Below are 27,102 nucleotides of genomic sequence, written 5' to 3' on the forward strand. Positions count from 1 at the left end.
GAAAGAGAGAAGCAGGCCATAGAGCCCCTTGAGCCTGGTCTGCTATGCAATAAGTTCATGGTTAATCGTCTACCTTAACTCCACTTTCCCGCACTAGCCCCATTTCCCTCAATTTCCTCCGGGGTAGAGAGTTCACAATGATCTAAGTGAAGAAATTTCTCATTAGTCCTAAATAGCCGATCCTTTATCCTGAAACTACGCCTCCTAATTCTAGACTCTCCAGCCAGAGGAAACTGCCTTTCAGCATCTACCCTGTCCAGCCCCATTAGAATTTTATGTTTCATTGAGATCACCTTTCAGGCCTCAAAAAGCATAGGCTCATTTTACTCTTCTCTCCTCATAGGGCATCATACTCATCCCAGGAACCAGTCTAGTGAACCTCTGTTGCACCTCCTCCAAGGCAAGTATATCCTTGCTTAGGTACGGAGACAAAGTGTACACAGTACTCCAGGTGTAGTCTCACCAAAGCCCCGTTCCTCATTCCAGGAGCCAATCCTGCGTCTCCTACCTCATCTTAAATTTTGCATTAGGTAGTACAGATTAATGTAAAACAAAATACAACAAACATTTTATTTTAATTAAAGTTTTCCTCATCATTTTATCCAACATTTTGCCAGAATAATTTGAACCAAGGTAACCTTCTGACCATAGTGGAATTAAGACCTACAGAGGAAATGGGAGGATTGAGCAACTCACTTCCACCTTCCCAAGGGCAATTAGGAATGGGCAACAAATGCTGGCCTTCCAGAATAGGCCACATCCCATGAACAAGTTTAAAAAAAAAACTATTAACTTGAGAAGCACAGAGCTGAAAGGTAGGCATTGAAATAACCAATAAAAAAAGTCTCACGGCCAGCAGCAAAGTAACCCAAGACAACCCAAAACCAGGCTTGGAAAGACAAAGTTAATGGTTTGACCTTGGAGGCCATTTTAATTGGTCCAACAGATTTGCCTCTGATTCTAACTTGAGACTTGTATTGTGGAGTCAGACTGCTAGATTACTAACTTCTGTCTCAAATACTAATGTTCCTGTCTACAAGAAATCCTCATTGGAAAAACTGTACCTTTGTAGAACACTAAGTTTTTTTTAAACATAAAGCAATCAGCAGTATAGTAGCATAGTCGTTATATTACTGGATGTGTAATCCAGAGGCCTGCACTGATGCCCCAGTGACATGAGTTCAAATCCCACCACAACAGCTGGGGAATTTAAATTCAATTAATTAAATAATTCTGGCATAAAAAGCTAGTCTCAGTAATGGTGACCATGAAAGTATCAGATTGTCGTAATATCCTTTAGGGGAGGAAATCTGCTGTCCTTACCTGGTCTGGTCTTGACAATTATTAGAAGGTCTTGCCAGAATTAGTTAAATTCTGGAATTGAAAGCTAGTCTCAGTAATAGTGCTGTGAAGCTATTATCGATGTAAAAACCCATCTGGTTCACTAATGTCCTTTAGGGAAGGAAATCTGCCGTCATAACCTGGTCAGGCCTACATGTGACTCCAGGCCCACAGCAATGTGGTTGACTCTTAACTGAAATGGCAATTGGGTATGGGCAACATGGCCCTGCTAGCGACACTCACATCCCGTGAATGAATTTTTAAAAACAAGTTTTTCAATCGTCAAGACAAAGTTGTTCAGTCTGCAAATTACAATTCTTGATGTATTCATCAACAGTGATATGAAAAATAACATTTTCACCTATTCTGGAAATACAGTAATGTAAAATTCGTCCAGTACTACTTTGCTTCCATTGGATGTTGCGAGTATTTGCATTTTGTCCATTGAGGCCTTCTTAATGTCATTTCTGAGAAAATGGGCCTACTTTTATCACTGTTACCATCAACAAACATGGTACAAAACCAGTCCAATATCGATTAAAAGAAATTAAAATCACCTTGGACTAAGTGAAGTGTAATAAATCACAACTGACAGAAAATTAAATAAAATGACTTTTCCATAAATTCATTCACGGGATGTGAGTGTCGCTAGCAGGGCCATGTTGCCCATACCCAATTGCCATTTCAGTTAAGAGTCAACCACATTGCTGTGGGCCTGGAGTCATATGTAGGCCAGACCAGGTTATGACGGCAGATTTCCTTCCCTAAAGGACATTAGTGAACCAGATGAGTTTTTACATCGATAATAGCTTCACAGCACTATTACTGAGACTAGCTTTCAATTCCAGAATTTAACTAATTAATTGAACTTATTAATTAATTCAACTTAAATTCCACCAGTTGCTGTGTGGGATTTGAACCAGTGGCCCCAGGGCATTGGCCTGGGCCTCTAGATTACTAGTTCAGCCATATTACCACTACGCCACCGTCTCCCCCTTAAACTTACTTTACACAAATGAGTTAAACAGCTTGCAAGTGATTAACACTTTTACTATATTGTAATGTTGCATTCAATACTGTTAAAAGTTTTGATCCCATTAAATCATCTAGGGAGGTCCACACGACTGTGTAAATGGCACCGCGCATTTGCCCAGCTCGGAGACCTCACCAAGCTATTTTTTTTGTTCATGAATCTGTGTTGAATATTTGGGCCCTTCCTCACCTCTTCACTCTCAAAGGTGAGTGCTCACTTGCCAAACCTTCTGTAAATCCAGCCTTGCCTCGAGATCTAGGCAAACTTTTGGTAACAAACTGCAAAGCCAGTTTGGTGACTGCTTTTACATGCTGGATATCTTGTGACTTTGTATGATCTCACCTCAGACTTTAAAAGCACGCAGAGAAACACAGAAGATTCTGCTTAAAGTTTAAAATAGGAAGCAAATTTATTATGCAAAGCATGAAAAGGCAGATAATCCTAGTGATAACAGTTATATATTTACATTAGATAGATAGATTCTTGATAAGCAAGGGGGTGGAAGGTTATCGGGGGTAGGTGGAAATGGGGAGCAATCAGTTCAGCCATGAACTTATTGAATGGCGGAGCAGGCTCGAAGGGCCGAGTGGCCTACTCCTGCTCCTAATCCGTATGTTCGCATGTTGTTCGTATTAGAATATTTTCTACAACTACTACTTTTGTATGACAGGAAAAGATTATGGGATGTCAATATTGCTACCCATTCGATGGCCTCCTGAGATGCCGAGTAGAGAAACGACAGCTGATCTTTATGGGGAAGTTGATGTGATGCATTCTCATTGGCAGGAGAGTTGAGAATCAGAGGACATTAATTTAAGCTGACTGGCAAAAGAACTAAAGGTGACATGAGGAAATACGTCTTTACACAGAGAGTGGTTAGGATCTGGAATGCACTGCCTGACAGCATGGTGGAGACATTCAATCGTGGCTTTCAAAAGGGAATTGGATAAACACCTGACTTTGCAGGGCTATGGGGAAAGGGTACTATTGTAACTAGTGGAGTGCCACAGGGATCAGTGCTGGGGCCTCAACTATTTACAATCTATATCAATGACTTGGATAAAGGGACCGAATGTATGTTTGCTAAATTTGCTGGTGACACAAAGATAGGTAAGGATTGTAAGTTGTGAAGCAGGCATAAGGAGTCTGCAAAGGGATATAGATAGGTTAAGTGAGTGGGCAAAGATCTGGCAGATGGAGTATAATGTGGGAAAATGTGAAATTGTACAGTTTGGCAGGAAGAATAGAGAAGCAGTATATTATTTAAATGGAGAGATTGCAGAACTCTGCAGTATACACAGATCTGGGGGTCCTGGTACACGAATCTCAAAAAGCTAGCGTACAAGTACAGCCAAGTGATTAGGAAGGCAAATGGAACGTTGTTGTCTATTGCAAGGAAATGGAGTATAAAAGTAGGGAAGTTTTGTTAAAGTTGGACTGGGTGTTGGTGAGACCACATCTGAAGTACTTTGTACAGTTTTGGTCTCCCTACTTAAGAAAGGATATAATTGCATTAGAGGCAGTTCAGAAAAGGTTCACTCAACTAATTCCAGGGTTGAGAGGGTTATCTTGTGAGGAAAGGTTGGGCCTGTATCCATTGGAGTTTAAAAGAATGAGAAGTGATCTTATTGAAACATCTAAGATTCTGAGGGGACTTGACAGGGTGGATGCTCAGAGGATGTTTCCCCTTATGGGAGAAACTAGAACTAAAAGTAGGGGGTCTCCCATTTAAGATGAAGACGAGGAGAACTTTTTTCTCTCAGAGGGTTGTTAGTCTGTGGAATTCTCTTCCCCAGAAGGCAGTGGAGACTGGGTCATTGAATATTGTTAAGGCTGAGTTAGATAGATTCTTGATTGACAAGGAAGTCAAAGGTTATAGCAGATAGACAGTAAAGTGGAGTTGAGGCCACAATCTGATTAGCCATGATCTTATCAAATGGTGGAGCAGGCCGAATGGCCTACTCCTGCTCCTAATTTGTATGTTTGCTTGACAGGGGAGTGGGACTAGCTAAACAGCCTGCATGGGCTCGATGGGGGTGAATAGCCTCCTTCTGTGCTGTAACCATTTGATAACTCTGTGGTCTGAGACTTGGGGAGTCTGGGTCCGGGAGCTGATGACAACCTGCACATGGTCTTCCTGTGTGTTCCTAGTTCATCGAGAACTTGCCAACTAATGTCATCAAGACAACAACCAAACGCCCGAAAACAGCCTCGCAATCTGAAATGCTTGAAAGCCTAGAATACCTGTTGATAAAATGATGAAAAAAAAGCCTGCAATTCTAAGAGTTGGAGAAAGCTTTTGGAGATGGTTTTTAAATGAACATATCTCTTTTCTTTCAGGAAAAGCAATCTGTCCCTTCTGAGATTTTCAGTCCCTTAGCTCCTCTTGAGATTTTTAAGCTTCTCTTCTCATAACATTGTTCAACTGCTAATTTTGGACAAAATATACAGAGACGTTCTGTGTACTTCTTCAATCAACCTCAATTGTCAGACCAGTACTAGAAGCAGCAGGTACAAGGAAAACCTCTAGGGATCTACTAATTCCCCGATACAACTTTGTGATGATGGGATTGCAGATTTTCTCCAGTTCCTTCGGCTGGTGTTCATATTCACTCTATTCAGCATAACATAAGAAACAGCACAGGGCCGTTAGGGCGGCACAGTGGCGCAGTGGTTAGCACCGCAGCCTCACAGCTCCAACGACCCGGGTTCAATCCTGGATACTGCCTGCGCGGAGTTTGCAAGTTCTCCCTGTGGAGATACACAGATGCAGCTATTCGAAAGGAGAATTGCGTCTACTTCCCACTACACAGGGATCACACCAGCCGAGACCATGTAAGTGTGAAAAACTTCTCTTTTGCAGGGAGTTTCAGAGGATTCGCATCAGAAAAGATTTCTGATGTCCATAAAGTTCTGAAGATTTTACTCATCTTGTTATCGAATATGTTCCAAGAATTGTATTCAGTTTATGATTTCAAGCAGCTGATAGTTACTTAGCAAATATTAATTCTCGAAATATCCTCCTGCCTGTGGCAGCAAACCCTATCTTGATGGGTCTATAATTTACGAATTGGCAAATTATAAGAAAAAAAATTAACATGATCCATTAAGGTGGAACAGATACCACTAGGGAAGCTCTACACACCTAAGTAAAAAAGTATGGTATACACGTTTTAATTCTATCATGACTAAAATATTTGCATTCAGTTTTGTCACTGAAACAAATACTAAGAGCAACTATAAGCAATGAGCTAAAACACAACAATATGCATTTATATAGCACCTTTAATATAATTATCATCCCAAAGCATACTGCTGGTACAACAGGAACAGAAGCTGGAAGCAGCTGCCACAAGTAATTCACCTGCTCGAAGACCATTAACTGGCACTTTCTTTCCATCTCAAATATCACTGCAGCCATTTACCCATTTCTTGTTTTTGTTTTAAGCATTTTACTTCCTCACTCTTGTGGGCATTTTTCCTCTTCCTGTTCTGTCCATTTTTAAATTCTGCTCATCTGTAAATTTTTCTCCCAGTTACACCTGAAACTTTAGCTCGTCTGTTCCTTTCTCAGATACAGACTAAGCTGCCAAGTGTTTACAGCACTTCTGTTTCTGTTAAACACACTTATTTTTGATTTCTCTTCAAATATGTTGTGGTCTTTCAGGGGAATGGGTTTATGCCCACTCAGTACTGTTACACATGCATCAGCTACAAGAGATCTTCCCGTTCACTGAAATACAGGATAGAGTGATAGAGTCATAGTTATAAGGGCACAGGAGGAGGCCATTCAGCCTGAGTCGATGCCAGCTCTCTGCAGAGCCACCCTGTCAGTTCATTCACCCATTCTTTCCCCATAGCTCTAAGTTTATTTCCCACTACTGCCCATCCAAATTCCTTTTGAAATCATTCATTGTCTACATTTCCACCACTCGTGTGAGCAGCGAGTTCCAGGTCATTACCACTCACTGCGTAAAAGAGTTCTTCCTCATATCCCCCCTGCATCTCTTGCCGAAAAGCTTAAACTTGTGTCCCCTAGTCCTTGTACGATTAGCTATAGAGAGGGAATTTTAAACAAAAATACAGATCACTGGGGAAATCTGAGTTTGGAAGGCTTTTTGTACAATGAAGCAGATTATCTGGTTGGCGTTTTGCCATAAGAATTTTTCCCGATATATCTCTCTCCTTGTTCTTCAGCTCAAGGCAGCATATCAACTAGGGATAGTCCGATTCTATCCTTGTACATTGTGTTATGATCCTGTAGTATTTTTTTTCCGGGAAGAATGCGGTGTGCCTTTAAGGCTGGAAAGGGAGCCGTACTGCTTTAAGGCAGCAAGCCCCAGAAACTGGGTTGCCTGGGATACAGCTATTCAGGACCAGCGATCAAGAGATGCATTGTTACAATTTAATTTTGAACTGACATACAGTAGAAACAGACTCACCATGAAACAGACAGACAGCTGTGTGTTAGCACCTGAAAGGTTAGCTCTCAGAGCATTTAAACTAAAGAGAATTTTGTCTGTTTATTTATTATTCTCTCTCAAAATTCTAAAAGGTTCCAAAACAGAGATCTCGGAGAATTTAAACTGAAGGAAGGGAAGTTAGACTGTGACAATCTTTTATCCCTCAAAAATTCTAAAGCCAAATTGATTCATTAAAAAGTGTTTGCAATTTGTTAATTGTTGACATTCATCGCTGGAGAAGGAGCAACTATTTCGACTTCTGAATTAGAACTGAATTAGGACTGTTCTACTGTTGAAGAACCTTTTCTTCCCCATCGGACGACTGTGAGGACTTCAAGCAACCTTGGACTGTTCCACGTCTGGCAGGAGCGTAAATCTGAAAGGACTCTAATTTTTTCTATTTTAAATGTTGTTTATATCTTAGTAGTGTTTAAGAATTTTGTTTTTCTAATTAAACAGTTAATTTGTTGATTTAAAGACTCCTGGTTTGGTGAGCCTCATTCGGGGGTTAATAAATGGTACAATTTGGCTGGGGCATTCTTTAATTTGGAAAGTTTAAATGATATATTAGACGATCTGTGCAGGGACAGGATTGAATTAACAGTGCGTTTCTCCCACCTCAATCAGAATCATATATTTTGATTGGGGACTTTGACTGGAGCGGTAGGTCGTAACAATTGTTGCACGAGAGCCACTTGTAAAAGCAGTTTTGGCCTCTTCCACATTCTCAGAGTAACTACGGACATAAAATTATATTTTGTGATTTTGTGCAGATGAATGCTACACCTCCTGAAGGTCCACTGGATTCCAGTCCCCCTTACTCAACATTAATTAATCTAGGCTAACATTTCAGTGCAATATTGAGAAAAAAAAAGACGCATTTACACAGTGCCTCTCACTGCCTCAAGACGTCTCTGTTTTACAGCCAATGAAGTACTTTTTGAAGTGTGGTCACTATTTGTAATGTAGCAGAAGTGGCAGCTTTTTGTTTTTACACATTCAACAAGAAAAAGATGGAACAGTTGGAACTGCTGTTTATAAAGCATGCGCTTCCCTTTTGAATAGAAGGCTCAAGTTAATTTAAACTTAATATCAAAGTGACAGTGGCACATTCAAAGTATTTTGCTGCAGATTAAAATACAGTCTTGCAAGAGTAAGTTACGGTAATCAGTGAAAGGGGGGGGGGAAAAAAAAAGTCCTTCGTTCAAAGGCACTCTGTCTGATCTTGGTATCTGGCATCAGGAAGGTGGGAGGGGCCCCGCTGAAACTCCCCCCCCCACCCTTGCTGCCGACCCTCATAAACCATTCTCCCCCATGACCCCGCCTAGGGTCTTACCTCTGGCCTGAGTCACTCTGCAATTCTAGGCCTCCAGTGGGTGTCATTCCTGCAGCAGCCACCACATCTCTGGTGGTGCTGCTGAGCAAAAGAGCTGCCAGTCTCTGATTGGCCGGCAGCTCTCGACAGGCAGGACCTCCGCCCCCTGGGGTCCTGATACCAGTGAAAGGCGGCTGATGGTCTCTCAAGTGCCTGAGTGCTCTGTGATATGGCGGACCTTCCCCAAAGGAGGTAATGCAGCTCTCTTGCTGGCTCTCCAGCTGGCAGCTGAGACCCCCATTGCCTCTCCATAAAATTCCCAATGTGTATACTCAGCTGCCTACATTTTGCAATTATTAATTAGCATTTTAAATAATCCATAGAAGAGCCTTCAGGTCACTAATTCCTGATCAAAAATGTCTGCTGATCCTTGGAGACTGGCCGTCTGCAGTCCTCCATTTTAAGGTGCATGAGAGCTGCCTCCATTTTAAATGAGGTAACTAAGACAAACATTCCATTCTGTCACAGCCTAAAGCATCCCTAGGGTGGGTCACAGAATCTACTGAGACCACCAAGGTGGCTGACGGCAGTCATTTCTTAAGTCTCAGGGTGAAATGATTAAAGACACAACTATAACACCAAGAGAAAAGAAAAGACTGAACTATTTTACAATATTCTTTTGTGCAGAAACTCCAATATTAAGATAACAAGAAAGATGACTCCTTTTCCTTATCGGGCGAGGAACAGTATTTTCTCCATAGTGGACCAAGACACAGTACTCCCCAGATTCCAGTATTTCAGATAACCCAAGAGATATTATCTCTCCACAAAAGGTCAGCCCTACATCTTTTACCTGCCAGAGTAGGAAACTCATGCTGGGTTTTAATATGAATTAGAAAACTTATTGCTACATATTACAAACAGTTACTGTGTCAACTTTTTTATTCTTCCATAGGATGTGGACATCGCTGGCAAGACCAGCATTTGTTACCCATCCCTAATTGCCCTTGAACTGAGTGGCATGCTAGGTGATTTCAGAGGGCAGTTAAGAGTCAACCACATTGCTGAGGGTCTGGAGTCACATGTAAGCCAGACCAGGTAAGGACTGCACATCTCATTCCCATGAAGGACATTAATGAATTAGATGGATTTTTATGACAATCGATGAAAGTAAAGTTGTCATGAAACTGAGACTGGCTTTCAATACCAGATTTTTAAAAATGAATTAATTGAATATAAATTCCACCAGCTTCCATGGGGGGGATTTGAACCCATGTCCCCAGGTCATTAGCCTGGGACTCTTGATTACTAGTCCAGTGACATTATCACTGGGCCATCGTCTCCCCAACTTCGTGAACCAGATAGGTTTTTACGACAATCTGGCAGCTTCATGATTATTGAGACTAGCATTTTATTCCAGATTTGTTAATTAATTGAATTTACATTCCCCCAGTCGCCATGGTGGGATCTGAACCTCTGTCTCCCTAGCATTAGTCCAGGCCTCTGGATTACTAGTCCAGTAACATTATCAGTATGCTACCGTCCCCCTTACTCATACTCATATCCAAAGCAGATCATTCTAAACATCTGGGACTCACTCCACACAAAATAGCAAAGTGCAGGGGAGATGTTGGGGTGGGGGGGGTGGGCGAAATGGGCTTATACGGAGGGTCAATCACTTCCATTCCCTTACTGAGGATGAATGAAAACTCTAAAGTTTAGGGAACTTTCAGCACAGAAGCTTAAAATATCAGGTTTACTATCATCTTTCATCATGAAGTGTTAGCTTGGCTCAGATTTGAGCATTCTTGCATGAGTCTCACGGTTGTGGATTCAAGTCAGACTTCAGGACTTGTCTGTGACTGCCAACACCAAAGCCACCTTCTTTGACTCCCATCATAAACTTCCTACCTTCCAATCCCACTTCCTGGCTACACACCTTGGCAGAACTAAATGGTGCACAGTCTTGGCATCCTGCATGACCTTCAGTAAAGCATTACACAGCAGATCCAATCAATTACCAAGGCTCTTTTCTTCCACCTCCTAATATCAGCTGCCTTCATCTCCACCCAGCCTCAATCACCCCTTCCTTATGTCCAGGTTCAACCTCTGGAATCTTCCTCATCAACACCCCAAGTTCCACTCTGTACGAACTCTAAATCTTCCCTAGTTCTGCCATCCTATCCCATATGAAAAATCCTGTTTGCCAATCTGTATCTCTGTTCTTGAAGACCTTCACTGGCTCTCTGCTGCCCCGAGCAAATAAATTACAAAATCCTCATCCTCTTTTACAAATCCCTCTGTGACCTTACTCCACTTCATCTCTGCAATCTCCGCCAGCCTCGTGACCCAGCTCACACTCTTCACTCTCCTAATCCTGACCCACATTTACACAGATCCCTGAAGGTAGCAGGACAGGTCGATTAGGTGGTTAAGACGGCATATGGAATCCTTTTCATTATTAGCAAAGGTATAGAATATAAGAGCAGGGAGGTTATGCTGGAACTGTATAACTCATTGGTTAGGCCACAACTTGAGTACTGAGTGCAGTTCTGGTCACCTCATTACAGAAAGGGTGTAATTGCACTAGAGAGGATATGGAGGAGATTTATGAAGATGTTGGCAGGACTGGAAAATTGCAGCTATGAGAAAGATTAGATAGGCTGGGGTTGTTTTCCTTGGAACAGAGGAGGCTGAGGGGTGATTTGATTGAGGTGTGCAAGGTTGTGAGGGGCCTGGATAGAGTGGATGGGAAGGATCTATTTTCCTTAGCAGAGGGGTCAGTGACTAGGGGATATAGATTTAAAGTGATTGGTAGAAGGATTAGAGAGGAGATGAAGAAAAGGTTTTTCACCCAGATGGTGGTGAGGGTCTGGAACTCACTATCTGAAAGGGTAGGAGAGGCAGAAAGCCTCAGCTCTTTTAAAAGGTGTCTGGATATGCACCTGAAGTCCCGTAACCTTCAGGGATACGGACCATGTGCTGGAAAATGGGATTAGGATAATTTTATTTTATTTATTTTATTTTAAGATACAGCACTGAAACAGGCCCTTTGGCCCACCGAGTCTGTGCCGACCAACAACCACCCATTTATACTAATCCTACATTAATCCCATATTGTCTACCACATCCCCACCATTCTCCTGCCACCTACCTATACTAGGGGCAATTTACAATGGCCAATTTACCTGTCAACCTGCAAGTCTTTTGGGAGGTGGGAGGAAACCGGAGCACCCGGCGGAAACACACGCAGACACAGGGAGAACTTGCAAACTCCACACAGGCAGTACCCAGAACTAAACCTGGGTCGCTGGAGCTGTGAGGCTGCGGTGCTAACCACTGCGCCACTGTGCCGTTTATCGGCTGCACAGACACAATGGGTCGAATGGCCTTCTTCTGTTACTCCAACCCCGCCACTACCACCTTCTCCAACATGCGGCACAGTCTTCAGCCAATCTGCCCTTGTACTCGAGCATTCTCTGTAATAACTCTGTATTTGCTACATCTTTCCCCAAAACCTACATTTTCAATGTCATCATAGAGTCATACAGCGCAGAAACAGGCCCTTCGGCCCACCGTGTCCACGCCGGCCATCAAGCACCTATGTATTCTAATCCCATTTTCCAGCACTTGGCCCATAGCCTTGTATGCTATGGCGTTTCAAGCGTTCATCTAAATACTTCTTAAATGTTGAGGGTTCCTGCCTCTACCACCCCTTCAGGTAGTATGTTCCAGATTGCAACCACCCACTGGGTGGAAATTTTTTTCCTCAAATCCCCTCTAAACCTCCTGCCCCTTACCTTAAATCTATGCCCCCAGGTTATTGACACTTCCACTAACGGAAAATGTTTCTTCCTGTCTACCCTATCTATGCCCCTCATAATTTTGTATACCTCAATCAGGTCCCCCCTCAGCCTTCTCTGCTCTAAGGAAAACAACTCTAGCCTATCCAGTCTCTCTTCATAGCTGAAATGCTCCAGCCCAGGCAACATCCTGCTGAACCTCCTCTGCACCCTCTCCAGTGCAATCACATCCTTCCTATAGTATGGTGACCAGAACTGAACACAGTACTCCTGCTGTGGCCTAACTGGCGTTTTATACAGCTCCATCACAACCACCGTGCTCTTATATTCTGTGCCTCGGCTAATAAAGGCAAGTATCCCATATGCCTTCCTAACCACGTTGCTGCCTTCAATGATCTATGGACAAGTACACTAATGTACCTCTGACCCTCTCCTTCCTAAGGTTCTACCATCCCTTGTATATTCCATTGCCTTGTTAGTCCTCCCAAAATGCATCACTTCACACTTCTCAGGATTAAATTCCATTTGCCACTGCTCTGCCCATCTTACCAGCCCATCTAAATCATCCTGTAATCTAAGGCTTTCCTCCTCATTATTTACGGAACCAATTTTCATGTCATGTTTAGTTTAGTTTAGAGATACAGCACTGAAACAGGCCCTTCGGCCCACCGAGTCTGTGCCGACCATCAACCACCCATTTATACTCATCCTACACTAATCCCATATTCCTACCACATCCCCACCTGTCCCTATATTTCCCTACCACCTACCTTTACTAGGGGCAATTTATAATGGCCAATTTACCTACCAACCTGCAAGTCTTTTGGCTTGTGGGGGGAAACCGGAGCACCCGGAGAAAACCCACGCAGACACAGGGAGAACTTGCAAACTCCACACAGGCAGTACCCAGAATTGAACCCGGGTCGCTGGAGCTGTGAGGCTGCGGTGCTAACCACTGCGCCGCTAACCACTGCGCCGCCCATCTGCGAACTTACTGATCATACCTCCTATATTCATGTCTAAATCATTAATGTACACTACAAACAGCAAGGGTCCCAGCACTGATCCCTGCGGTGCCCCCACTGGTCACAGGCTTCCAATCACAAAAACAACCCTCGACTATCACTTTCTGCCTCCTGCCACTAAGCCAATTTTGGATCCAATGTGCCGAAGTGCCCTGGATCCATGGGCTCTTACCTTCTTGATCAATCTCCCATGCGGGACCTTAGGTCACCTCATTCAACCATCCTCCCAACTCCTGCCCTGTGACTGATCCGTCTTATGGTGATCTTTGGGACATTTCAATACATTAAAACATAATTGCAAACTTGCATTTGCAGCAAGACTTAATGTCTTAAATTCTGTAACGCTATCTTATTAAATGTATTACATAGTTCTATTGATATTTGACATTTTTCTTTGGTTACAAATTCAGAGAAATGCAACCTGCTACAACAGCATTTATATAGCTCCTGTTAGACAGAGGCGGGACGAGCGCATTGTATTTTGCTATCTCCACAGGTCACAACATATATTTAAATGTTTACCCAGTTAACAATAAAGCTGATTATATACTCTACTTTCATTGTAGAATAAAATCCACCAACCAGGTTTCTTTAATAAACAGCAAAGTCTTAATTTATTATAAAACAAGACTTAGTTAATAAAGATGCAAAGCTTTAACACACAATTTGAAATAGAACAGTAAATATATATATTCCCTTCTAAATACCCAACGCACACACATCGGTTATGTGAAAAATAAAGATGCTTTGGCCAAAGTACTTGTTAATTCTTGAAGAATTAAGTTATGTTCCATATGGAATACAGTCTGGCATCTGAGTACACGTAGATGGGTCACTGGGATCTTTAGAAGCTCGTTCAAGAGACGTCAAGGGGAAGTCTTCCAAAAGCTTCTCAGGACAAATGCGGCATTAGGCATTACAGCTATCACACAAGAGGTGGAGAAAAGATGAGCTGAGTGTTTCTTTCAGCAGGCTACAAACCCAACTGACTCAGAACAGTATTCAAAAATGAAACCCACTCATGAGCACCATATATCTTGACATGTCACTTCTCTTGTAACCAACTCCCATAGTCAGAAGGCACCTGTTGTTTACTTAGTTGAAGACATGTGACATCCAGTAAATGTTTTTAAACAGAATTCTTCCAGTGACTCTTTTAAAAACAGTCCAGCATCTATGGAATCACTTCAGTCCTCCAATGAATCCATCTCCACAATTCTAAAAGATGAGTCCTCAAAAAATATTTAAAAATGGAAGCACTTTCATAACACCTCCATTCTTGGAGGAATGAAACACCATTTTTAAATGCATTTCATTACAAAGTGTGGAAAAAAACAGATGAAAAAATATTAAAACACATTTACACACTCATTCTCATTCACTCTTTTCCTGCAACTAATACAGTTCTGCTTTGTACTCAGATAACTCAAAGCAAAGTGAAATTCTAGACAAAGCATCAGCAATTACATTATTTTGCCCCACAATCTGGATAATCTTTAAGTGATATGGCTGCAAGAGTAAACTCTATCAAAATAGTCTGGCATTCTAGTTTTTGAATTTTTCCACCAAGGCTAGGGGGTTATGATCAGTAAATGCAAGTGTCTCTCTGTAGTCGTGGCGGACACAAGCTTCAAAATGCTTAAGAGCTAGTAATAAGCCCAGGGTTTCTTTTTCCACTGTTGAGTATCTCTTTTGGTGTCAATTTAGCTTTTTGCAAAAGTATCCCACTGGTCTTTCTATGTCCGATTCATCATCTTGTAACCGAACTGCACTGACCCCACCGCCCCCCCAAACCAGGTCACTAGCATCAATTGCTACCTTGAAGGGCTTAGTAAAATTTGGATTGCAGATTGACTGGTTAATTGATCAAAATGGCTTTCAGCCTCTCAAAAGATGCTTGGCACTCTCCTGACCACACTATCTTGGCTTTCATTTTTTTTGTAGCAAATCAGTCAGTGGAACAGCTACAGTACTAAAATTTGGTACAAATTTGCAGTAAATACCACATATCCCCAAATACTTCATGATTTCTCGCTTAATCTTAGGGGCAGAAAACTCCATCAATGCTTGTATTTTTGCTGTTCTTGGCAACACTTGTCCTTGCCCTTCTATATGCCCTAGACAGGTCACCTGCGCTTTTGCAAATTCACTTTTGGCAAGGTTTATCACCAAATCAGCCGACTGTAATTTTCTAAATAGAGCTTCTAGTTGTTCCAAGTGGTCCTTCCAAGTGCCACTACATACCAGCAAATCATCAAGGTAAACCGCAGAGATAGGAACACTGGCTACCACTTGGTTCATTAGCTGGAACATTTTGTAGCCTGAATGGCATTACTCAGTATTGGAAAAGACCGTCTGATGTGACAAAGGCTGATATTCCTTTAGCTCGGCGTGTTAAGGGAACCTGCCAGTATCCCTTTAACAAATCTATTTTGGTAAGAAACGTGGCACTGCGTCTTCCAAGTGAGGAATTGGGTAAGAATCTGTCTTATTACTGTATTAACCTTTCTATAGTTGATACAAAATCTAATTGAACTGTCAGGCTTAGGCACTAACACCACTAGGGAACTCCAGCTGCTTTGACTGGGTTCAATTTGGTAATTTTCCAACATGTATTGGATTTCTGCTTTCACTTGGACCTGTTTCGCTGAACTTAAGCGATAAGAATGCTGCTTTATAGAATGGATTCTCCTACATCCACGTCATGAGTGGCTAAGGTTGTACATCCTGGTTTATCCCTACAGACTCCTTTAAATGCTGTGGAGCCTCGTTAGGTCTTCTCGTTGTTCTAAATATGAAGGCATAGTGTCTAATCTCCCTAACAATTCTAAACTAACTGGATAGTAGGAGATTCAATTTAAGATTTATCTAGGCCTCCTTCTGTCTCATCCTCACTATCCCTACTACCTGACATATCTGTGCTTGCTTGTCCTCCACCCATCGGTAATATTGTTTCAACATATTGATGTAACACAACCAATTCTTTTATGGCGATCTGGGGTATCAATCAAATAATTTACTTTATCAATCCTTTTGACTACTCTATATGGTCCACTGAACCATGCTTTCAGCAGTTCATCCTGTAAAGGCAGTAATACCAACAACCTCATCCCCTGGTTGAAATGTTCGGGTCTTGGCATGCTTGTCTGCCCATTTCTTCATGGTTGTTTAAGAAACTTTCAGGTGTTCCTGAGCCACTTTGCAGGCTCGCATGAGCCATTCCTAGAACATGGATACACAATCTAACACGGAAGATTCGTCCCTCTGTTCTAAAAACTTTTCTTTGATTAGTTTTAGAGGACCGCTTCTCTTATGTCCATAAGCTACTTCAAAAGGTGAATCCCTGATGGCAAACTAAATAAATTTAACCCTTTATCATAATCATGGGAATAGTCATGACAGTATGTCCTGATCAGCGTTTTGAGGGTCTGATGGTACCGTTCTAAAGCCCCTCATGTCTTTGGGTGGTAGGCTGAAGATGTTAACTGTGTTATACCCAGATTACTCATAACTTCCTGAAAAATTTTTAGACATAAAATTGGAATCTTCATCCAACTGGATCTCAATCAGTAATCCATATCCAGTGAAGAACTGAGTTAACTTTTCTACCACTACCTCAGCAGAAATTGTTCACAAGAGAATGGCTTCTGGGAACCGGGGAGGCTGTGGGCTAGTGGTAATGTCACTAAATTAGTAACCCAGAGCCCAGGCTAATGCTCTGGGGACATGGGTTCGAATCCCACCACGATAAATGGAAATTTGAATTCAATTAATAAAATATTTTGGAATAGGAGCAGGAGTAGGCCGTTGGCCCATCAAGCTTGCCCCGCCATTCAATACAATTATGGCTGATCATCCACTTCACACACTATCCTCATATCCCCTAACATCATTTGTATTTAGAAATTTGTCAATCTCTGCTTTAAACATACTCAATGACTGAGCTTCCACAACCCTCTGAGGTAGAGAATTCCAAGGATTCACAACCCTCTGAGTAAAGGCATTTCTCCTCATCTCTGTCCTAAGTGGCTTCCCCCTTATTTTGAAATGGTGTTCCCTGGTTCTAGACTCCGCAACCAGGGGAAACATCTTACCTGCATCTACCCTGTCTATCCCTTTAAATATTTTGTAGGTTTCAATGAGATCACCTCTCATTCTTCGACACTCTAGAGAATGCAGGCCCAGTTTCCCCAATCTTTCTTCACAGGACAGTCCCGCCATCCCAGGAACAAGGCTGGTGAACCTTCGTTGTACTCCCTCTATGGCAATAATATCCTTCCTAAGGTAAGGGGACCAAAACAGCGCACAGTACTCCAGGTGCAGTCTAACTAAGCTACTATACAATTGAAGCAAGACTTCACTACTCCTGTACTCAAATCCTCTTGTGAAAAAGGCCAACATACCATTAGCCTTCCTAATTGCTTGTGCTACACCTGCATGTTAGCTTTCAGTGACTTATTGACAAGGACACCCAGGTCCCTTTGTACATCTACACTTTCTCAACTCTTAGCATTTAAGAAATACTCTGCACATCTGTTCCTCTTACCAAAGTGGATAACCTCACATTTTTCCACATTATATTCCATCTGCCACATTCTTGCCCACTCACTCTGTCCAAATCCCCTTGAAGCCACTTTGCATCTTCCTCACAACACACATTCCCACCTAGTTTTGTGTCATCCGTGACATTGGAAATACTACATATGGTCCCCACATCCAAATCATTGATGTATATTATGAACAGCGGGAGCCCAAGCACTGATTTCCGTGGTACCCCACGGGTCACAGCCTGCCAACATGAGAATAACCAGTTTATTCCTACTCTCTGTTTTCTGCCTGTTAACCAATCCTTAATCCATGCCAGTATATTACCTCCTATCCCATGTGCTTTAATTTTTCTAACCAACTTTATCAAAGGTCTTTTGAAAATCCAAGTATACCACGTCCACCAACTCCCCTTTATCAATTCTGTTAGTAACATCCTCAAAAAACTCCAACAGGTTCGTCAAACATGATTTCCCATTCATAAATCCATGTTGACTATGCCCAATCAGATCATTATTATCCAAGTGACCATTTATCACATCCTTTAGAATGGATTCTAGCATTTTCCCCAACGACTAATGCAAGGCTAACAGGTCTGTAATTCCCTGTTTTCTCTCCCCCTCCCTTCTTAAAATAGTGGGGTGACATTTGAGACCCTCCAATCTGCAGGAACCACTCCAGAATCGACAGAATTTTGGAAGATGAATATATCCACTATCTCCATAGCTACTTCTTTCAACACTCTGGAATGTAGAATATCAGGTCCTGGGGATTTATCAACCTTCAGCCCCATTAATTTCTCCAATTCTTACTGATACTAATTTCTTCAATTCCTCATTCCCCCTAATCCCTTGGATCTCTAATTGTGATTTCTTGCATCAGTGAAGACAAACACAAACTAATCATTTAACTTCTTTGCCATTTCTCTATTCCCCATTATAAATTCTCCCGACTCTGCCTATAATGGACCCACATTTGTCTTAGCCAAGCATTTCCTTTTTACATACTTATAGAAGCTTTTACAGTACGTTTTAATATTTTTTGCTTGCTTACCCTCATTTTTTTTTCTCCCTTTCTTGATCAGTTTCTTCGCCTTCCTTTGCTGTATTTTAAAACCCTCCCAATCCTTAGGTTTACTACTATTTCTGGCAACTTTGTAGGCCTTTTCTTTTAATCTTATACAATCCTTAACTTCCTTTGTTAGTCACGGTTGACTGTCTTTACTTTTGGGGTTTTTGTTGCCATGAAGGAATGTACAGTTGCTGTAAACTATGTAATATTTCTTTAAAGACTATCCATTGCCTATGTACTGTCATACCTTTTAATGTATTTTCCCGATCCACCTCAGCCAATTTTCCCCTCATAATTTCAAATTTAACACCCTGGCTTCAGATTGAACTACCTCACTTTCAAACATAATGTAAAATTCTATCATCTAATAGTCAGTCATCCCTAAAGGTTCTTTTACAAGATTATTAATTAGCCCTTTCTCATTACATAATATTAGATCTAAAATAGCCTGTTCTCTAGTCGGTTCCTTAAAATACTGCTCTAGAATTATAAGCTAGTTTAACGATGGCCATGAAACCAGTGTCGATTGTTGTAAAACCCCATCTGGTTCACTAATGTCCTTTAGGGGAGGAAATCTACCATCCTTACCTGGTCTGGCCTACATGTGACTCCAGACCCACAGCAATGTGGTTGACTCTTAAATATCCGCTTAAATGGCGCAGCAAGCAACTCAGTTCAAGGGCAAATAAGGATGGTCAATAAATGCCGGCCTAGCCAGTGACGCCCACATGCCACAAAAAAAAATCCCATACCCATAAAAGTGAGTATTTATTGATGTCCCGCTTTTGTTTTTGGTAAAGGTCCCACACAGTCTACCAACACCCTATTAAATCGTTCCGCAAAAACTGGTATGGGAATTAGAGGTGCTGTTTTTATGGCAGGTTGTGGTTTTCCCACAATCTGGCATGTTTTGCAAAAGCGCACCACGTCCTTGAAAAGACTTGGCCGTAAAAATGTCAACATTTCCGTGATTGGGTCTTCCGGATCCCTACATGGCCCTCTACAGGAATTTCATGGGTTATGCTTAATATTTCCCAGCGATACTTGGGTGGTACCCCACTACCGTCCATTCTTCATCCACAGGTCTATGAGGACATCTCCACTTCATCAGAATCTCATTTTTTAATTTGATAGCCTTCCGGAACTCCCTTTGCTCAGTTTCAGTTAGAGCTGATTGTGCAACTTGTCTTGCCGAGTCTTGAGCAGGGAAGACTTATTGAACATTTCCTTCGGATTATGCAATTCCCCAAAGTAAGTTTCAGATATTCGGCTATCTGTCTGTGGTGCCAATTTGACCTCTGACAATGGAACTTGTTTAACCATTGCTCAGGTCACTACACATGAAGGAAAATTCCTGGAATCTTTTCCTGCAACTGCTCTGTCTTTTTGACTTCACTTGGTCTTCCGAAACTACTGGAGAAGTTACTACCTTCATTCTGGCCAAATCATTCTCCAGGAGTAGCTCAACTCTGTCTACAGGCAAACTATGTACAACTCCTACAGTTACCGTTCCAGACATTAGATCACACTCCAGGTGCACCCAATACAAAGGTATGAATATATACTCCCCGCCGATACCATTCACTAAAACCTTGGCATTCAGTGCGTTCTCTTGAGGAAAAATTATGCCTTTCCCCAGCAAAAGAGTTTGGGTGGCTCCTGTATCCCTAAATGTAACTACAGATTTACCTGCCTCGCTTGCGGGTTAAGGAGTTACTTTTCCTTTTGACAAGAATTCCCTATAACTCTCAGGTACCTTGTTCACGTCCCCCGCACTCACAGCGGTTTTTGTACTTGAACGTACAGCGGCTGTCAGAGCTACAGCCTGATCTGTCGCACTCTCAGTCTGGGCCCCTTTCCCTGCATTGGCCTTGTGTACCCCACTAAGTCCATGGGTTTACCCCACAACTTCCAGCATTCTGCACGAAGGTGTCCCACCTTGTGGCAATGGCACCTCACTTCCACCCTCAGCATTTTCCTTTCTGCCGAGTCTTGAGCCTGAGATCTTAGGGCATTCCCAGCTGTCCTTTCTTGTCCCCAGTTACTTGCCTTCCTTTCACTCTCCCATCTTCTATCCTTCTCGGGTTTGTGGGGGTGACAAACAAAGGGTTTGAGCTTGTAAACAAGCTCATAATCATCAGCAATCTCAGCTCCTGTCTGGCTGTCAAAACCTTCTGGTTCTCTACATGGGTTCTTACTAATGGAAGGAGTGAATTTTTAAACTCTTCCAGGAGAATTATTTTCCTCAGGTTCTCATACGTGGACTTTATCTTTCGTGCCTGCATCCAACAATCATAGTTAATTTGCCCTCTCAAATTCTATACAAGTCTGCCCAGGCTGTTTCCGGAGGTTCTGAAATTTCTGCCTATAAGCTTCAGGGACTAACTCGTATGCAGTGAATAGCCTTTTTTGCCATCTCAATCTGCAGAAGCCTCCTCAGAAAATAGCATAAACTTCATGAGCTCTGCCCATCAACCTGCTTTGCATGAGCAGCGTCCGGCTCTCCTTTCCCACTTCATCTGGCTAGCTATTCTTTCGAAAGAAATGAAAAATGCCTCTACGTCCCTTTCCTCAAACTTCGGGAGAGCTTGCACAAATTTAAACAACTCTCCACTGGGTCCTGGGCTGGAGTTAGCTCTTTCTTCACCAGAATTTTCATCGAAGTCAAGGCCACCCTGGTTTTTAAGTTCTGGCTTTTTAAATTTGAATTCCCTTTCTTGCTCCCTTTCTACTTTTCCTCTTTCTTTTTCTCTCTCCTGCCTCTCTTCTCTTTTTCCTTTTGAAATTGTAGTTGAAGTTTTTTCATTTCTTTTTCCTGTTCAAGCGCAAGTTTTTTCATTTCCAATTCTCTTTCCTGTTCAAGCTGCTTCATCTACAACTGAATCCTAGCTAATTCAACTGAACTACCATCTGGAATGCCTTTTCCTTCTTCCAATTTCAAAAGCTGTGCTATTACATCAATTATGTCTGCTTTCTTAGCCCCTGGTTTTAACTCTAACTCCAACTTTGCTGCCAATTCCTTTAGCCTAGCCTTGGTTATGATTTGCAAATTACTCAGAGATAAGTCCTCCCTCCCCAGAAAGGTCATAGCAACTGAAAGCCATTCTGATAGTGTAACTTTTCTCTAATGCACAAGAAACCTGATGCTTTTCTTTTCCCCTTTTCAATTATTATTACCTCACTTACAGTTGCATGTCGTTGGCTTTGGGTGATCCCAGACAGAGCCCACAATTATATGTTACGACCAAGGTGGGAGTGCACTGTCTTTCTCTAGTTCCAGTTCTCTATAAGTCACAACATATATTTAAATGTTTACCCAGTTACCGATATGGCCAATTATATACTCTCTTTATTTTAGAATAAAATCCACCAACTAGGTTACTTTAAAAAAACAGCAAAAGTATTAATTATAAAACAAGACTTAATAAGTAAAAATGTGAAGCTTTAACAGTTTGAAATAGGACAGTAAATATATACATTCCCTTCTAAATACCCAACACACACTCACTGGTTAAAGGAAAAATAAAAATGCTTTGGCCAAGGTACTTGCTAATTCTTGAAGAAAAAGAATAAGATATGTTCTGTTCCAGATGGCATACAGTCTGGCATCCAAGTACACGTAGATGGGTCACTAGGATCTTTTCAGAAGCAGTTCGTTCAGGAGATGTTGAGAGGAAGTCTTCCAAATGCTTCTCAGGAGAAATGCGGCATCAGGCGTTACAGCTATCACACACTGGATTTTTTTTTTTTTGCAGTGTTTCTCAAAGAGGTGGAGAAAAGATGAGCTGGGCATTTCAGCAGGCTACAAACCTAACTGACTCAAAACAGTATTCAGAAATGAAACTTACCCTTGAGCACCATAAATCTTGGCAGGTCACTTCTCTTGTAAACAACTCCCAAAGTCAGAAAGCACCTGTTGTTTACTTAGCTGAAGATGTGTGACATCCAGCAAATGTTTTTAAACAGAGTCCTTCCAGTGACCCTTTAAAAAAAAAGTCCAGCATCTATGGAATCACTTCAGTCCTCCAATGAATCCATCCCCACAATTTTAAAACATGAGCCCACAAAAAATATTTAAAAATGGAAGTACTTTCATAACACACCTCAGTAGTGAAGCACCCCAAGGCACTTCACAGGAGCATTATCAAACAAAATATATCACCAAGCTACATCTCAGAACAGGTGACCAAAAGTTTGGTTAAAGAGGTTGGTTTTAAGGAGAAGAGGAAGAGAAGTGGAGAGTTTTTGGGAGGGAATTCCAGAGCTTAGGGACCAGGCAACGAAGATCCTGCCTCTGACAGTGGAGCAATTAAAATCGGGGATGCAGAGTGTCCAGAATCGGGGGAGCACAGATATCCCAGAGGGTTGATGTACTGGTGATTTCAGAGATAGGGGAGGGGTAAGACCATGAAGGGATTTGGAAAAAAAAGGATTAGAATTTGAGATTGGGAGGCACTGTGAATTGAGCACACTATCCTTTCACTTTTGCACAAGGAACTAAAACTAGCTCACATCTCTTTTCTCAGCTAAGTATAAGGGCGCTACATGAAGTGAGTCTCAACTCAACTTGCAATAAATGTGCTCCCATACCAGCAACCGACCCAAAATTTAACAGGCATTGACAAATTTACTCAGCAGCCAGTAGAAGTGGTGGAAAAATTTGCATCAGTGCAGTGGCAGCAGAGCTGTGTGTCCTTCTTAGTGTGGAGCAAGGTATATTGAGGAAAGAACAAGGAATTTAATTATGCATGTACCTACAGTATACATGACCCAGCAGCAATCGATGTTGAAATTAGGCAACAGAAGTGACAGCGTTCCACATTCTAGTAGTGACAATCCAGCCCTTGTTCAATGTACAAATTTATCAATAAATAAGCAACCACTATTCCAACTTCATTAATTATGTGCGTGTGTCACATATAAATACTAGTGGTGTCTGCTCTGCTCTACACAGTATACAAATCAGTACACTTTCCTAATAAATTTTTTTTTAAAATTTGTTCGGGGGCTGGCTATGCCAGCATTTATTGCCCATCCCAAATTGCCTTTGAGAAGGTGGTGGTGATCTGCCTTCTAGAACTGCTGCATCTTGGGGTGTAGATACACCCACAGTGAAGGGAGTTCCAGGATTCTGACCCAGTGACAGTGAATGAACGGCGATCTAGTTCGGAACGGAAAACTGCTAACATTGTAACTCTGTTTAAAAAGGGAGCAAGGGATACACCGAATAATTACAGGCCAGTCAGTAAACTGTCATTTAGAAAGACACAGGTTAATCAAGGATAGTCAGCATGGATTTGTTAAGGGAAGATCTTGATTGACCAACTTGATTGAATTTTTTGAAGAAGTAACAAGGAAGACAGATGAGGGTAATGCAGTTGGTGGTCTACATGGATTTCAGCAAGGCTTTTGACAAGGTCCCACATAGCGGACTAGTTAAAAAAGTAAAATCCCATGGAATCCAGGGAAATGCAGCAAGGTGGACACAAAATTGGCTCAGTGGCAGGAAACAAAGGGTAATTGTTGACGGCTGTTTTAGTGACTGTAGGGCTGTTTCCAGTGGCGTCCTGCAGGGCTCAGTACTGGGTCCCCTGCTTTTGTGGTATATATTAATGATTTGGACGTAAATGTAGGGGGCATGATCTAGAAGTTTGTAGACGACACAAAGATTGGCCGTGTGGTAAATAGCGAGGAGGATAGCTGTAGACTGCAGAAAGATATTGATGGTCAAGTCAGATGGGCAGAAAAGTGGTCAATGGAATTCAACTTGGAGAAGTGTGAGGTGATGCATTTGGGGAGGTCAAACAAGGCAAAGGAATACACGATTAATGGGAAAATACTGAGAAGTGTAGAGGAAGCAAGCGACTTTGGAGTGAATGTCCACAGATCCCTGAAGGTAGCAGGACAGGTCAATAAGGTGGTTAAAAAGGCATATGGAATCCTTTCCTTTATTAGCCAAGGTATAGAATATAAGAGCAGGGAGGTTATGCTGGAACTGCATAAGTCGTTGGTTAGACCACAACTTGAGTACTGTGTACAGTTCTGGTCACCTCATTACAGAAATGATGTAATTGCACTAGAGGAGATTTACGAGGATGTTGCAGGGACTGGAAAAATGCAGCAATGAGGAAAGATTGGATAGGCTGGGGTTGTTCTGCTTGGAACCAAGAAGATTGAGGTGAGATCTAATTGAAATGTACAACATTTTGAGGGGCCTGGATAGAGTGGAGGTGAAGGTGCTATTCACCTTGGCAGAGAGATCAATGGCGAGGGGGCATAGATTTAAAGTGATTGGTAGAAGAACTGGAGAGGAGATGAGGAAAAGCTTTTTCACCCAGAGGGTGGTGGGAATCTGGAACTCACTGCCTGAAAGGGTAGTCGAGGCAGAAACCCTCAACTTATTCAAAAGGAGTCTGGATATGCACCTCAAGGGCCATAAGCTGCAGGGCTATGGACCAAATGCTGCAAAGTTGGATTAGAATAGGTGGACCATTTTTCAGCCGGCATAGACACGATAGCCTCTTTCTACGCATCAAACTTTCTACGACTCTATAGTTCCAAGTCAGGATGTTGTGTGGCTTGGAGGGTGTTGTAGGGTATTCCCAAGCACAGAGGCACCTGCAGTAAATATCATACTGTTTAAATGTTATTTGAGTAATCAGTAACGTATAATCTTAGTGAACAATGAAGAGGTTGCAAGGCATCATGGGGCTTAGCCAACTTGACCACATTCCACACAGGAGCTGAGTAACATAAATTCAAAGAAAGACTCATTAAATGGAAAGCAGATGTCCTTGTGGAATGCTGACAAAGGTACCAGCCTGTAACAAGGTCAAGATAAGATGGTATGCGTACAGAGAACCAAGGATAATGGATAAGAGGGAATGGAAATCATCATGAGTAATCCCCTATCTGTCTATGGGCCGGTTGTGCAGTCCCTCCATGCCTAGTAACCACTTCTACTGGCTCTAATAATCAATGTGTATGATCTATAATCGTTGTGATTGGACCATGTCCAGCCAGGATGGGCTGAGTAACTGTTTGAAAATGTATAAGTATTGATGATTTTCCTTTGTTCAGTGGAGAGGCATCTGGACAGACCAGTGACCTGCTCCCCGCTGGCGTAACTCAATAAACTGTTTGACATTGGAGCAGACCTGAGTGTCGAGTAATTCTTCTAGATTCATTCCCGCTAACAGAGGGTAACTTGCAGGTGGTGGTGTTCCCGTGCATTTGCTACAATCAAACAATTGTGCCAATAAATAAAATAACTTGGATCAGTTAGATTGTTATTTTGAAATCAAACTGTGCCAGTAAGACCCTGCAACTTTTCCAAAATATTCTACAGCAAGCAGACAAGGAAAGCTTAACGTAACGGTTTATCGTTTAACATTTGTCAACTACAATCCAAATACAAAAAGTTAGATTTATAATCATTGAAGTTAAATATCTATGCTTTATAATCAAAAATAACACAGTACCAGACAATTAAGAAGTAATCAGATCACTAAGAGAATGAACAACATTGGTGATACCAGAGAACTGAGTATCTCTTACAGTTCATTAAAATTTAGGCCTTGCAATCAAATATAGTCTTTCAAATGCGTTACATTAAAACAAAGAATGTATTTGCACTATTGAAATCCATAACATTTAAACATTTTTCCTTAGCACTTTGGCCTATATATTCCGGAAAATATTGTCAGCTCAACTTGCCTATTTGGCCCATGTATCAAACATTCACGTCTACAACACCAGATAGATTGAATGGCTCCAATTTTTAAAAAAAGCAAAATCAAGTGATGAAAGAAATTAAAACCAGATGCTCAGGCTGAAATAAAGATTATTTTAGCCCTCTTAATTCCACGGTACCTTGGCATCATGCATTCCACAAGTTTTTTTAAAAACCTACACTGACATTTTCTGACAGTGCTGCATATTTTAAGGGTCCCTTACTAATAACAATTTGCATAACATGTTTACCATATTCTATAAAAGTAGTCGTTGTGCTTTAAAAACTGGAAAAGTAATGGAGAAACCAAGTCTTTTGCTTCCGTCCATGAAACAGAATATAAAGTACAATTGTCTCAACACTTTTATTCAAACACTCTGTGCTAAACCTTACATGGCTCGGCTGGAGGGCACCATACAGCTTGTGGAAGATCTAGACACAATTACAGGTATGTCCATCAAGCTACGTTCATCAGCATTTGGCTTACTGGCTCACCTGTACTTTATGATGCCATTGGCTTGTGGCGGATTGCTGCCATGCTTTTCCTGTTCAGACATATTTGACCTCTCGGTACTGCTACAGTTCAAAGGTTCTTCCTCAGCTGAATGGCTCGTTACAGTTTCAAATCCACTCAGAGAGTCCACAGAATCAGAATCTGCATTCAAAAACAAGCCATGTTAATGCAGCTGTACGGTCTTGCTTTGAAAAGTAGTGTAACAATTGATACCATTCACTCTGTACCAAACTCTGAAACCTGACCCTGTACAGTATTGT

General features: G+C 41.8%; 1 protein-coding gene across 4 annotated transcripts in view; it reads right to left on the reverse strand.

Moving 5' to 3' along the window:
- The window catches only part of osbpl1a (oxysterol binding protein-like 1A), a 308,693-nt gene that overhangs the window by 96,891 nt on the left and 184,700 nt on the right, over positions 1 to 27,102 (reverse strand). For all 4 annotated transcript variants that reach the window (XM_068031100.1, XM_068031099.1, XM_068031098.1 and 1 more), the window contains one exon: positions 26,824 to 26,983. In XM_068031100.1, the coding sequence (XP_067887201.1) occupies positions 26,824 to 26,983 (160 nt within the window). The remainder of the gene's footprint in view (positions 1 to 26,823; positions 26,984 to 27,102) is intronic.

This window comes from Heterodontus francisci, chromosome 5, assembly GCF_036365525.1.
Source record: "Heterodontus francisci isolate sHetFra1 chromosome 5, sHetFra1.hap1, whole genome shotgun sequence".
Lineage (NCBI taxonomy): Eukaryota > Metazoa > Chordata > Chondrichthyes > Heterodontiformes > Heterodontidae > Heterodontus > Heterodontus francisci.